Source organism: Sinocyclocheilus rhinocerous, unplaced genomic scaffold, assembly GCF_001515625.1.
Source record: "Sinocyclocheilus rhinocerous isolate Xijiao unplaced genomic scaffold, SAMN03320098_v1.1 scaffold225, whole genome shotgun sequence".
Lineage (NCBI taxonomy): Eukaryota > Metazoa > Chordata > Actinopteri > Cypriniformes > Cyprinidae > Sinocyclocheilus > Sinocyclocheilus rhinocerous.
Window position 1 is genome coordinate 2,327,425 of NW_015630532.1, and position 14,641 is coordinate 2,342,065.

The following is a 14,641-nucleotide window of genomic DNA, read 5'->3' on the forward strand; positions in this document are numbered from 1 at the left end:
ACCAGATACTGAAAGCAAAGATTCACATACTTTTGCCACTCACAGATATGTAATATTGTATCATTTTCCTGAATAAATAAATGACAAAGTACATATTTTTGTCTCACTTGTTTGATTGGGTTCACTTTTTCAGGACTTGTGCGAAAGTCTGATTATGTTTTGGGTCATATTTATGCAGAAATATAGAAAATTCTAAAGGGTTCACAAACTTTCAAGCGGCACTGTATGTGCTTTAAGCTGAGTGCCTGCTATAAATGACATCTCCCTTTGTTCAGGTACATAATTCACCTGTATGGTCTGATCTGTGAAGGTTCCTGGGAAGATAAAGAGACCTGTATTTATTACACAGACTTTGTCATGGAGATAGGCATTCTTTTCCTAAATATGATGCATCATATCCACATGCTGGTGAGACAAATCATGTTTTTTTTTTACTTTTATTTTAAAAATATTTTATTAATTATATTTATTATGAACCATTGAAAGAGGAACATTTAGTTGTTTTATTACTATTAATAAATGTGGAAATGCGTCACAGTCTGTAAAAAGGTTCAAATAATAGTTAATAATGCTACTTATAGTGAACCTGAATTTCCTGAAATATCAAATATCAAACTCTGTTTTTCCCTGTAGTGTATTATGCTGTATGCTGGTTTATTTGTGTACATGAGTAAGGTAACAGCTGTTATATGTGACCTCTGTTTTGGCAATTTGCAGTAATGAAGTGAGAAAAGATGGGCCTCCTATATCATAATGTCTTTTGGCAGGTTTTCTATGGCTACAATGGAAGAGCTGGCGTCTCATGATGACAGATGTGCTATCTGCCTGGAAAAGATGTACACAGCATACAAACTGCCCTGTGGGCACCTTTTCCACAAGTATGAAAATGACCACATTACAGATAGAGCAGGATTTATTAGTTACAAGAAATTACTTATTCACCCTAGATGATGGCTAAGTCCTCTACAGTATGTGAATATAATCTGTCATTGAGCACTTAGCTGAATGGGTGACTATAATAAAGTATTATGCTTTGCTGTGGAAATATATCAGACATTTTCCTAGGAAATCTCTTTAAAAGGTCTCCAAGATGCTGGTACCCATGTGTGTTTTCAGGTCATGCTTGCGTTCCTGGCTAGAGCAGGATATGTCATGTTCCACATGTAGGATGTCTGTAAATAGAAGGGGCAGTCATACCAGAAATGAGCAGGAGGGAGCATCACTGTCACTCAGTTCGGGCCCAGCTGCTGTGCCAAATACAAACAGAGCTCCAATCATTTGTGCACTCTTCTAATATGATTATTCTCCTGCAGGCAGACGACTCACAGGTAATAAAGTGACAATCTACATTGTCCATATAAATTGTTTTCTATTGAAATAGTTACCATATTATGCCATGACTTATTTACCATAAAAATAGTTGCCATAGTTAAAAATAGTTAGCTAAAAATTCACATTTTTATCTGATTGCCATTATCCATTTACTGGTTTTCAGGTAGGTCCTACACCAGGAGGAAGAGATGTTTCATCAGGTAGACCTACCAGAGTAGTCAATTCTAAAGGTTTCGAAACAAAATAAGAATGTGCCACTGACTGCATTTCTTAGTGCCTTTCCTGACAGCTCACTGTATGGAAGCCCGTTTCCGCCACAGTTGAGAAAAAATATAATTCTGTAAGTCATAATAATGAGAAACTTTCTCAAAATTATGACTTAGTATCTCGTTATATTGAGAAAGTTTCTCGTAATAATGAGAAAGTTTCTCGTAATAATGAGAAACTTTCTCGTAATAATGACTTAGTAATATTGTATCCCGAATTTGTCATTGTACTTTAAGCCACATTAAGCATTTTTTCACGTTCACATGTCCTGCAAGAAGCGGTGTGGGACGCTGAAGCATAGATATGCATACATATTTATGCGCTGAAGACCAAGCTGTTGCCGTGGTAACGAACAACTACGCTTTGTGCTAGCGATATGAGATTGGGCTACTGTATTGTGTGTTTATGCATGTGATGCATAATTATTAGTATATCATTATTAGTGACAGCTAATAAAACTAACAAATCATCGAAATTAACATCTATTCATTAAGTTTATATGTGTAATGGCTTTCATTTCTTCATAAAATGCGTGTGATTTTTGTTGGAATATATTCTTCTATATCCACTGAGACCAAAAAAAGAAGAAAGAATGAAACTGTCAGTTCAAGTTGTTTGATCACAAATACATTTGAAGGAAGACTGTGGAAAAGTGTTTATTAACACTATAAGGCATAGTCTGCCGTTCCCTTTGAATTTCTTGATGGTAGTGTGCAAGTGCAAGGTTAACAGTTTTAAAGTGCTAAGAAGATCTGAAAAGAAAAATACAATGTTTATTATATTTCTTTATATAACTAAGCTCTAGCAGAATAACTGAAGAAATTATTTTCATCATAAAAACAGCTACCTGTTACAGCCAAGCAAAAGTGTATTCTTTTTTTGTGTGGAAAATTCACATAGCCTAATTTGTGTGTTGGCTATATTGAACTAGGATGGCTTTAGTGTGATGGATTTGTAAGTTGACATTTGTCACAAATTTAAGCTCAAGTTCTGTTGTAGAACATGTTACATTGTGGTTTCGCATTATCTATTTAATATTTTTAATGTAATTTTTTTAGACTTTTTTTTTTTTTTTTTTTTTACTTTTAAGCTAATTTTTTGAATTATTGTATAACTTTTGACTCATCATACATTGTGTTTTCTGAGGACATGACAGCTTTTTAATCTTTGACATTTTTTTTTTTACATTATATGTATATGAAACCAATTCATTTATCTAACATGTTAAAGCGTGTAACAAAGTCAGACAGAACATTTGTTTTTCCGAAGGCCAGTGTTTTTCACATGTGCTTCCAATTAGGGTACAGTTATGTGCCTACGAAGACCACGCGGAAGAGGGCGACACTTCTCCGAAGGGCATAGCACCAAACGTTTTAAACCGAGACATAGCCTACTCTGTAGAACAACACATGGGCAAATTCTGCAGAGAATAACAGATTACTCCACACAGCATAAACATCTCTTCACGTTCATGTGTAGCCAACTTTAAAGCAAGCCTCCTGACGCGGTGAGTAATAATGGTAGGCTATTTATAATAGGCTATACCGTGTATTTGACAGACGGACATTTCAGGCGTGCTTGATACTATTTGACATAACGGAGTAGGGGAGATCCGGATTTCTAACACTTTTTGTTATTCACTACTTTTTTTCTCCCGGTGTTTAGACAGTTAGATATACAGTTGGGTAAGACATACGTACACGTATATATGTGACCCTGGACCACAAAACTAGTCTTAAGTTGCTTGGGTATATTTTTAGCAATAGCCAAAAAAACATTGTATGGGTCAAAATCATGTTCCATTAAGATCGTATAAATCTCAATTTTAAAAAATTTACCCTTATGACTGGCTTTGTTGTCCAGGGTCACATATTACATAGATGTTGAACATCTTTAGTCCAAGAAATAAAATATAGTTAATTAAATGCTCTCATAGCGAGGCGTGTTCACACTACATTTGCTTGACAGATAAAATAGGCTAGTATGTGTTTAAGCTGTATGCTCAATAACATTTTCATGTTAGTAAAACATTAAAAAGATGCCACAGGTCGACGTTTTTGGCAACAGATTTAGATACACTTACATCAGTGAAGTGTATGAAATTAATAATAATAATAGAAACGTGGCCTGTGGGTTTTGCTGACTATATGCTGTTGCCAGAATACAGGATATATCCTGTATTTAAAATAATGGAAACAAATAAAGGGCACTTTTGAAACGACCATATATAACTGATGCTAGCGAAAACAACCTTTAAATTAAAAAATGTATATTAGGCTCTAAAATATTGTGACAACCTCTCTATTTGACGAATAGCCTGGGTCTCCCCTTCATCCATTTCATTTCTTTCTTGAATTTAAAATCAGCTTCTCAGTTATTGAACTAGTCAGAACTAGTTCTTGAACTAGTCTTGTCATAAAGATTTATATGAAATATCTCTTGATTTCTTAATTTCTTTATAGTGCATAGTGAAATCTGATGTAGTATATATATATATATATATATATATAGTACAGTTTGGGCACTCGTTACTGTACATGCCAGTTGCTTCCAATTTCTGACTATTTTTTATTAGAGCAAATCCTTTGACTTTTTTTATCAGCATCATAGGATGTTAATATATAAAAAAGCAGGCATCAGAGGTGCTTGGATACGGTGGTTCGTATGCATCCTTCTCTCACTTCTTCATGGAGTAATATCCGAAACCAGTAGAGCACTGGATATAATGACAAAATATCCACTGATTGATGGGTATGACTTTTCACTTTCATTCATTTACACATCATTCATTTTTATTTGTAATCTGTGCTTTAAACATAACTGGTTTATAATATTATATAGCTGAGAATACTGACAGTAAATGGCTTCAGAGAAGGTTGTAGTTGCACCAACTGCAATAAAAATGGTTTAAAATTTCACACCGCTTCTCTTTCTCTTTACTCAGACACAATGACCTGGCATTACGTCTGAGAATGCACCATAATAACAAACTGAGCACTTTCAATATGCACCACAATCCTAAAGTGGCTACAGATATTAGTCGCCTCACTGCTGGCCATGTTGGAGGACAGGTAATTTCTCTTGGCTGATCTTGAGTATAATCTGAATCTTTAACCATTTGTAAATTTGAAGTCACAAACCTATTTGTGTATACTGTATATTGTGTAGATCAAGTGCTGGGCCTGAAGAACAAGCTTGTTCTGCCCCAAATTCACACACAGCTAATATTGTGCGGTTCCATGAGCAATATTTGATTATCTTTAACCATTATCTTAAAGTCCACTTTCCTCTTCTTATAATTTCTTTAATAAGTCACTGAATTTAACTGAAACTGCTAATTTCTGCCAAAAATTGTCATATTTCTTAGACATTTTGGACCCACAAGTGAGTGGCCAGTTTGCTGTTTTGGTTATTTTGTGCATGATTAGACATAAATAAGTCCTTGATATTTGTTAGGTTTTTGCGGCGTACGTGTTGTGCACGGCTCAGGACAAAGATGCTGTCAGACTGACCTTGGAACAGATTGATGTAATTCGTCGTATATGTACTGAAAACCCAGAGTTGGAACTGGTCACCACAGCTGAAGGTACTATTGCACCCCAACCTCCACCTGACCAAGTCATTTCACTTTGCTGTGACTGAACTGATTTTGAAGCAGGCCCGGTTCTACGGGGGTGCTCAAAGGAGATCAATAGCACCCTCAGTTAAAGCTGTAATAATGGCATTTCATTGCAGATTTGGCAAACTATCCAGTGCGTTATGGTTTGCGCAAGATCGGTTTCTATTTCAACGTGTTTTGCAGCGTTGAGTAATAGCCAGTCACAGACATATCTGTTTATTTCTTGTACACAACAGTCAATCAGAGGCTTTTAAGAATCCACTCACTGCTCAAATTGCTGGAGTTTTTGCAGGTGTTGTGTTCAGTACGAATCTTCTCATTATAACAAAGTGTAGGCACAGTGTAAATAAGAGATTCATTGTGCAACATAGAGACCTTCATTGATTATAACATAACTTTGTGAGATCGCGATAAACTAAGATGCATGACAGCTTTTTAGTGATTATAATCAGAGCGTTCTTTGCGCAATAGCGATGGATGGCACTAAAACCTTTATATTAAGGTTAAAGCACCATCACTAATTTAAGAAGCACTCTCAGCGATTTGATTTTAGTTCTGGGCCTGTTTTGAAGTTTTCAACTTTATACTGAACAGTTTAGGGAATTAATGTAATATCCTTTTGCTGTAATATTAACGTTTATAGGTTTGTCATCTCAAATTCTATTTCAAAACAAGCACATTTTTGAGATTTTGAGGGAGATCTATTGCTGGTAGAAGACTATGACATTTGTTACAGTTTTGTCTTCCAATGACTGATTGCTTCTAGTACAGACATGTCTTTTATTTCTCAATGTGTTATAATCAATGAAAAAGTGAAAAGTGTTGTTCCTGCCAGCTGATCAGAGGCTTTACCCTGTCAATCATACCATGTATCTTCTAGCAGTTTGTTGCTTTGAGGGTAAGTTCACACAAAAATGAAATTCTATCATCATTTATCATGACTTCTTTCTTCTGTGGAATATAAAATGGTATTTGGAGAAATGTTTTTTTTTTTTTTTACCGTACATTGCAAGTCAAAATGGTCACCAAAACTGTTGAAAATCTTAATGGCATGAAAGTTCCTTCAGAAGTCCATATCCGGAGAGGAAGTTGTAAGTTATCTCCAGTAAATTCCAAATGAACAAGATTCTTGCCTACACTTGTTGTGTAAGTGAAAGGAGAAGAGACTATGCAATCTCACAACTACCTGCCTGAGGATATCTCACTCAACATGATTGGACCAATGCTTTCCATACGTAACACTGTCAAACATCTAGACTGCTTTTCACATATCACATACACTACCGTCCAAAAGTTTGGGGTTGATATTTTAATGTTTTTGAAAGTAAGTCTCTTTATGCTCACCAAGGCTGCATTTATTTGATCAAAATAAGTAAAACAGTAGTATTGTTAAATATTATGGCAATTTAAACAACTGTTTTCTATTTTAATATATTTTAAAATGGAACGTGTCGTGTTGCATAAAATGTAACAAAATGTAGCATTTCTTGTTATTATCAATGTTGAAAACAGTTGTGCTGCTTAATATTTTTGTGAAAACCATGATACGTTGTTTTCAGGATTCTTTGATGAATAGAAAGTTCAAAAGAACAGTGTATATTGGAAATTGTTTTAAATTAATAGATGTTTATTAGAAACTATTACTTATGATCGGTTTAGTGCATGATGAATGTCACTGAATGCTAGCTGAATTAAAAAAACAAAACAAAAACTTACTGACCCCAAACGTTTGAACAGTAGTTTATAGAAGTGTCTGCAAGAGTTCTTTGTGAAATAAGGGTAGTACCTGGTATTGATGTTGTGTAACATAATGTAGAAAGACCTAAGACTAAACATGATATTAGACGTGTTTTTGGTTTTTTTTGGAGATTGAACAATGTCAGGTAGTTTCAGTCAAATGACAAGTGCCTGGCTTAGAAACAGCTACAGTTGTACTCAGCCATGATCATTGCACACTGACTGTTCACTTCATTTTACAGGGAGATATAAAGGCACTAATGTCCATTGTGCTCAGATTATTACTGTTGTGGAGAGAAGAGGGAAAAAAGGACTACACATCGTTTTATATATTTGTGTCTTTAAACTATTAATAAACAAAAAATTTGTGTGTGTTTAAGGAATGAGGACTAGTACAAAAATCGCATGTCTAATCAGTATAGAGGGAGGCCACTCCATCGACAGCAGTTTAGCAGCACTACGCATGTTCTACCAGCTTGGAGTAAGATCCATGGCCCTCACACACAACTGCAACACCCCATGGTAAATACTCACCATACATGTACAGCATAAGCTAATAATAATAATCTGTGCATTTAAACAAACAAGTTTTAATACTGAATTGAGAGAGGAGCACAAATACAATTTATACTGCATACTGTCCCTGCATTTTTATTGGTCCATTTCATATAGTTAAGTTATCCAACTTTCTCCAATAATGTCATGTGTAGGGCTGAGAGCTCATCAAGTTATTACACATATTACCAGCAGAAGAATAACAGCCTGACAGATTTTGGCAAGGTAAGTTTTTATTGATGAATCAGTGGTCAATAAAAAATGTAAAACAGACGTGGATTAAGATCATGTAAGAAGATAAAGTTCAATTCAAGATAGTTGAACCAAAGTTACACTTGTATTTAGTGGGGAATTTGACCCGGTATTAAAGGCCTCTTTCGTTCTCTTCTATATTTGGAAATCCCCGTCTTGTGTCCCCTTTTTGAACCCAAAGTCTAGAGACACAAAATGCGGAATGTTCCAAGTTTTTTTGATCCTGGAGTAACTAAAATATTCAAGATGGTGATTTGTATATCCTGTTTGCACAGCAGATCATCATTACCTTTGAGAAAAAAAATCTGGAGCATACGTGTGTTAAAATTGCTGACAAATTTGTACCCATAACATATAAAAGACATCTATACAACATATATGTGACCCTGGACCACAAAACCAATCATAAGGGTCAATTTCATCTGAATAAATAAGCTTTCTGAATAAATAAGCTTTCCATTGATGTATGGTTTGTTAGGATAGGACAATATTTGGCTGAGATACAACTATTTGAAAATCTGGAATCTGAGGGTGCAAAAAAATCTAAATATTGAGAATATCGCCTTTAAAGTTGTCCAAATGAAGTCCTTAGCAATGCATATTACTAATCAAAAATTATGTTTTGATATATCTACAGTAGGACATTTACAAATTATCTTCATGGAACATGATCTTTACTTAATATCCTAATGATTTTTGGCATAAAAGTGAAAATCAATAATTTTGACCCATACAATGTATTTTTGGCTATTGTTACAAATATACCCCAGTGACTTAAGACTGGTTTTGTGCTCCAGGGTCACATATCATTACAATATTGTGCACAGTGAGCCCATTATGTTAAATGAATGAAGTGGGAAAAACTTCTGCACACTCTTCATAAATGATAATGATGCATTTACTTTCTGAAGTATAACATGACTATTATCAGAACCTATTTTGCAGTGGAATTCTCTTTGACACGGATTATTTGTGATTTACCTCATAGAATACACAGTAAAAATCCAAATGGGTAAAGTTCTACAAATTTACCCTACCTACCTTGATATGTTGAATTGAGCTAAGTGGATCAGAACTAACTGCTTTACACTGGTAATTAATTAATTTAATCATTCTCTCACCGTCTCTCCCCAGGCAGTGGTGAATGAGATGAACAGGTTGGGAATGCTGGTTGATCTGTCCCATAGCTCATGGGAGACAGCCAGAGCTGTGCTGAAACATTCTACTGCTCCGGTTATTTTCAGCCACTCTTCAGCCTATGCTATCTGTAACAATATTCGCAACGTACCTAACGAGCAGCTGCTGCTGCTGGTGAGACCTCCATTTGTTTTGCTGCATTAGACGTAGTTCCCCCCCCAAAAAATTCTCCAAAATGCCAGTTTTACTGAAAGAAAGACAGTAATGGAAATGACACCTTTCACCCGTGTTTTGACAATAAAAAACTTTATTTACTGAAAAGAACAAACTTTGCTTTCTTTCTAGAAAGAAAATGGCGGGCTTATCATGGTGAACTTCTACAGCAGTTTTGTAGCATGTTCAAATAACGCAAACGTGTCTGTTGTGGCTGGTAAGACACTAGATTTCTTTGTTTTTTTTAATTTTAATTTATTTTGGTTTTAATTTGAAATGTATGTTTTCTAGATCATTTTGATCATCTAAAGCAGGTGATTGGAGCTGAAAGCATCGGGATTGGAGCAGACTTTGATGGGGCACAAGGGTAAGTTAACATCTCATCTACATCTCATCTGTATTGACTTTACAGAATTTTTGTTTACACACTTCTTTGCTCTGTTTATTTGTCTAACGTACCTCCACGGAATCCATGCTTGCAGAATTCTGCAGAAAACTTTGTAGATTTCTGCCGAATTTAAACAAAAATTGTACATATAATTTTTTTAGCTATCAATAACATTGTAGTGCTCTCAGCACCAGTTAACACATTTTACAATATTTAAATCCATTCAGAAGAATTCATATCCCCAAGAACCACAAAGAAAAGCATGCAGATTATGCCTGTGGCCCTTATCTGTATGTCTGTGTGCAAGTGTTTATGTGTGCCTGTATTATTACAGATTCCCTAAAGGCCTGGAGGACGTATCCAAATATCCAGCACTAATTGAGGAGCTGATATCAAGGAACTGGACTGAGGAAGAGCTGGCGGGAGTGCTAAGACTGAACTTCCTCAGAGTGTTCCGAAAGGTTGAGAAGGTCAGGAAATTCATTCTTGTGTCCAGTTCCCAGTTCAATGAGGTCAGTTCAGATATGTATATATCTTGGCCTCTTTAGGGCCAGTATAAATATACACCCACCCTTGCAATTGACATTAGTAAACATAACATAGCAAACATATACTTAACGTACATGATATGACAGGTTTCAACCACTGACCACTGGTCACTTTGCTCACAGTCAGTCTGTGAATCTCATTTTGGTTTTCTGTAAATATCCCAAAGCTTTTAACTCTGTAAAGGTCATCTCTTTGACTATTATTTGTTTTTGGCATTGGATAACTCCATAAGACATCCCAGCTGAAATGTTGTCTGAACTTTCTCACACACATTCTTACATTATCTTGTTCCTCAGCTTCTTCCTTTCTTGTACTACAATGGTGATCTTTACAGCCAGATGGAAATTCCTTCCAGTTCCTTTCATTTTCCTCGAAAAAAAACTTTTGCTCTTTGCTCTCAGTGATCCCCATTAATTTATCTGATCACATTACAACCACTATCTTCCACCCTCAGCTAACCCTCTTCTTTTAAATTACAGTTGTTATTGCAACATCCACTTCAAAAAGCACCTCTACCTTACGTCTCAAATCTCCAAACAGACCAGAGAAAGTGTATCTGTTACATCAGGGCTGCCAACTGTCACGCATTTGGCACTGTTCTCACGCCACACTCAAAATCATTGGGAGTAAAGAGAACACTGACAGTGTGCTGACTGGTGAGAGAGATTCAGACCAATCGGGGAAAATATATAACTTAATTGTAATTTATTTTCATGCATGCTGAATATTGTGTGAACGCAGGCAGGTCAGTGAGTTACGATTACGCTCTGTGTCTTAACTGAGTTTAGGTTAGTAACTAATATATTCTGTATCCTACATAGAAATAAGCTAGTATTAGCAAAGTTGATTTTTTTGCACCATTGCAGCAGTTATTTTGTCATTTTATGATACAAACAGTACCAGTCCTCAGACAAAGTAGCACCACTGTCAGACAAAACTCTGCTGACAGGTTTTGTGTTTTTTTTAAGAATCCCCCCCCACAGGATTTCTTACTCCAAGCTGAAATGAGTTAGCAGCCCTGATATACATATGGTATACATATATATGACACCTTACCATCCTGTTCTTGATAATGTATGATAAGATTCCTCCTTATCCAAATGTCATTGCACTGGTTCAGCACATTTAATCTGATGAGATTTTATCAAACTGTAGCTGCGCTCAGTTTGGACCACAACCAATGCAAGAAATATTTTTAAACCCTGTTGTCTCCATCAGCCTTATGTATCACTTCCACGGAAAACCCTGTCTTCTGGTGGCCTATTTTGGTCTTAGTTCTAAATTGGTGTCTTTTATTTATTTATATATGTAATTTCAAAACATTTGTTTTTAAATCAACAATAATTTAATTCACTTTAAGGATGTGTGTACTGAAAAAAAGTGTCACATATTCTTATAGTTTGTATATATTAGAAGTATTTCCCTCAGTGTGGTCAGAGCACATTTGGATATATGTTAAATATTTCTCTCTCTCCATATGTTAAGGTACGTGATGATATGCTGTACAATTTACCCAGTGAAGCTGAAATCTCACTTTCGGAAGTAAATAAGAGCTGTCGTGCGATGCTGGTCCATCCAAGCAGCCATCGAAATGGAAACGCTCCATTAACGCCTGTGAAAGCTTTGATCTGCTTCATCTTATTTTTGATCCAGTTAAAGTAATCTAACAAACAATGAATCAACCAGAGACAGTATACAAATTAAATGTTTACCACAGACTGCTTAGCCAACACTTGATTTAAAATCTCAGCAAGACCAGGAGTACATTTGGAGACCGTTCGCTGACTGAAACTGACACATTTAGGTCTTTGACCATTTTGGAAACTGTTAATGTTTGGTAACAGTTTATGAAGACCATACTTTAGAATTGTTTCATAATATGTATGGCAAGTGTACAGATCACGCGAGGAAACAAAATGAGGTAACAAACAGCACTGTTGCATTATCTTGTACTTTCTTAACATATCAATAAGAAACATCTGTTTCTTTCAGTCTGTCTGGTGTTTCCCTTTTGCAGAAGTAGATCTAAAAATGTAGATAGTAGATATAAAAAAACAATTTGTTATATTTTTATTGAATACAAAAATATTGTATTATGCATTTCATTCAATATATGTTGAAATGAATGAATGTATTATTAAATTATTTCTTTCCAAACACATTTCTCAAACACTCCAATCACCTCTTCCACCATGCTCACCACTTGGACTAACAAGTAGTCCTACCTCAAACTCTGTTGAACTGCTCAAATGTAAAGATTAATCTTTTGGAAGCACCAGAGAGTCACAGTGTATACTAACATTTATCTGCAGATGACACAGTCTTTCGATAATACTGTATTCATTTATTATAGAAGGAAAAAATACTCATCAAAAATGCAATTCCACCTGTTTTTTCAAGCTTCTTTTTTGTTAATCCACGAGGTGTGCAGTTAGAGGTTGTCTTCTCTGAGGCAAAAATAAGATCATATAATACATGTAGCATGTTCTGTAGTTCATAGTGCACTTTATTGTAACTTTTTTCATATTCTTTGTTTTAAAATAGTTTTTTCTTAATACTATACATAAGTCAAATGCATATTTCATTAAGTGTTTAATCTTTCTCTTTGACATGAAACACTGTACAGATTTAACACTATACAACCAGTAACAGATCATCACCTTTATATACCAGATATAAATGTTGTTAGTCAATAGAGTTTTCCATATTTTCTTCTATTTGTATAACAAATGTATGTAACAAATGTCTGTACAGTAATCATGCCCTAAAAAAAGAATAAAGACTATCGGTATCCAAAATGTCTCATTCTCAATGTGAGTTGTGTACTAAAATGCAATATGTTGAAAATGAATGGTTCATTTATAAAGAATCAATCTCAAAAAAGTGATACAATGCAGTTATAAATTACAAAATCTACCCATCCCATTTCAGCTCCTTTGGTTATTTTCTAATACAGTGGGGAGTTTTACAAATAAATAATGAAGACAAAATAAATAAAAAAAATACAAGCACTCAAATGGCAATTTAAATTTAGCACTTGCATTCTGAATGGCAGTCTTGTATCAGGAAGCACTAGATCTGTTACTTGGGCAGTGAAAGTCAAGATAATCACATGTGCTCGTTTTTTATATTAGTCGCCCTGTACACAATAATGTTTTGCATGTCATTTGTTTATATTAAAAGGAAATGGAATATTTCTCTTCTAAATGAGCTACTGTTAACTGTTGTGAAATATTTTTCTTGGCTCTGACCCAAGCCACAATATTTTCTAATGAACTGTTAGCATGCTTGAAAGTGTATGTTGCTACATCAGCGATTTAAACTCATCAATGTTAGCAAAACCTCAAATGCTTTAAAGTGGGATTGTCTACTTAATGTCATACGTAAGCAGTGTTGTTGCTGGAATCATCTGTTATTTTGTGCAGCAAACATGGCCTAAATTCCAAAGTGATTCTGAATGTTATGGTGTGAATGTGGAATGGGTTCAGTTGAAAAGGTACACAACTTAGCCCAAACATGCCACTAAAATATTTAAAGTGAAATGAATTGTGAACGGAATGAATTACACCTTAGTGTAAAACTCCTTTTCATGAACTATGATATGTTTAGGCTGGCATAAGATGTTCAGAATGCATATTCTTTATATGCCACTTTTTTGACTTGCATTAGATATAGTAACAAACAGTAACAGTGGTCTATGTATTGATCTTTGGCCATTCAGGAATAGATGGTGATGACCTCACGACCTCCACCTCTCACAAGCAGCACTCTCTCTAGACCTTCAGTTAACACCTCAAGAAATTCCATATCTGAAATCGGAGTTAACGAAACAGCATGAGAAGTAGCAATACATTTATACCATACCAAACAGAGCATATTTTCATGTTGGATTTATCTATATCTCACTAGAAACTAAGCACACCAGTAAAAGAATGCTTTAATACAGTACTTAAAGTATATAATTATTTGGGAAGGATACAGTTTTCATCTCCCTCTGGGTTGCGTGGCGGTCCTGGCATGTTCAGCAGCACCAGTCTGGCATCATGGGATCTATTTACAATAACCTCATTCAGCTTCACAGCTGTGTGCATCCGCCGAACATTAGATTGGTCACTGTAACACACACACAAAGAGAGTTTTGATTTAAACTAAGGTGGAATAATACAATGTGTGGAATTAAATAAATAAAATAAACTAGGACCTTTGAGGACTATAGATAATAACACACTGAAATTACACAAGCATGTACACCCACATAGTTTACTTCTGTAAAAAAGGCAAATACAACAAGACACAGACACCAATGATCCTCTCCTCTTTATGCTAGCCATAAAAAACAAATAGGCCTATTATATGTAACCAGGTGGTATTAAGCCGGGCTCACACTGTGCGATTTTTTAAAAGTCCTTTAGGATTGTACTTGTCAGACTGTACGAACATGATGATCAAGTCACACTGGGATCTCAGTTGTCATTAATGTCAGACTGTACGACAGTCAAGACGCGTTAAAAACAGGTGCGCGCAAGAAAACTTGTCCGGAGTTTTACCTTATCAACCCATACACGTTCAGTGACTGCGAGCTGCATTGCACG

At 35.3% G+C, this 14,641-nt stretch overlaps 2 protein-coding genes and 1 pseudogene across 6 annotated transcripts in view; 2 read left to right on the forward strand and 1 right to left on the reverse strand.

Moving 5' to 3' along the window:
* The window catches only part of LOC107740488 (E3 ubiquitin-protein ligase AMFR-like), a 5,330-nt pseudogene extending 3,780 nt beyond the window's left edge, over positions 1-1,550 (forward strand).
* Positions 1,551-2,932: 1,382 nt separating this feature from the next.
* On the forward strand, positions 2,933-13,449 carry LOC107740472 (dipeptidase 2-like). 3 transcript variants are annotated; one of them, XM_016552927.1, is made up of 11 exons: positions 2,933-3,106; positions 4,202-4,350; positions 4,544-4,670; positions 5,056-5,185; positions 7,336-7,477; positions 7,666-7,735; positions 8,897-9,073; positions 9,245-9,329; positions 9,404-9,479; positions 9,835-10,012; positions 11,535-13,449. In XM_016552927.1, the coding sequence occupies exons 2-11, from the start codon at positions 4,211-4,213 to the stop codon at positions 11,709-11,711; spliced, it is 1,302 nt and encodes a 433-aa protein (XP_016408413.1). In that variant the 5' UTR covers positions 2,933-3,106; positions 4,202-4,210; the 3' UTR covers positions 11,712-13,449. The 3 variants fall into 3 exon arrangements, with proteins under 3 accessions (XP_016408413.1, XP_016408415.1, XP_016408416.1); XM_016552929.1 differs by having other exon boundaries at positions 9,835-9,970; XM_016552930.1 differs by lacking the exon at positions 4,202-4,350.
* LOC107740471 (solute carrier family 12 member 4-like) overlaps positions 12,762-14,641 on the reverse strand; it is a 21,185-nt gene continuing 19,305 nt past the window's right edge. For all 3 annotated transcript variants that reach the window (XM_016552926.1, XM_016552924.1, XM_016552925.1), the window contains 2 exons: positions 14,029-14,162; positions 12,762-13,858 (listed from right to left, as the gene is read on the reverse strand). In XM_016552926.1, the coding sequence (XP_016408412.1) occupies positions 13,767-13,858; positions 14,029-14,162 (226 nt within the window). In that variant the 3' untranslated portion in view covers positions 12,762-13,766. The remainder of the gene's footprint in view (positions 13,859-14,028; positions 14,163-14,641) is intronic.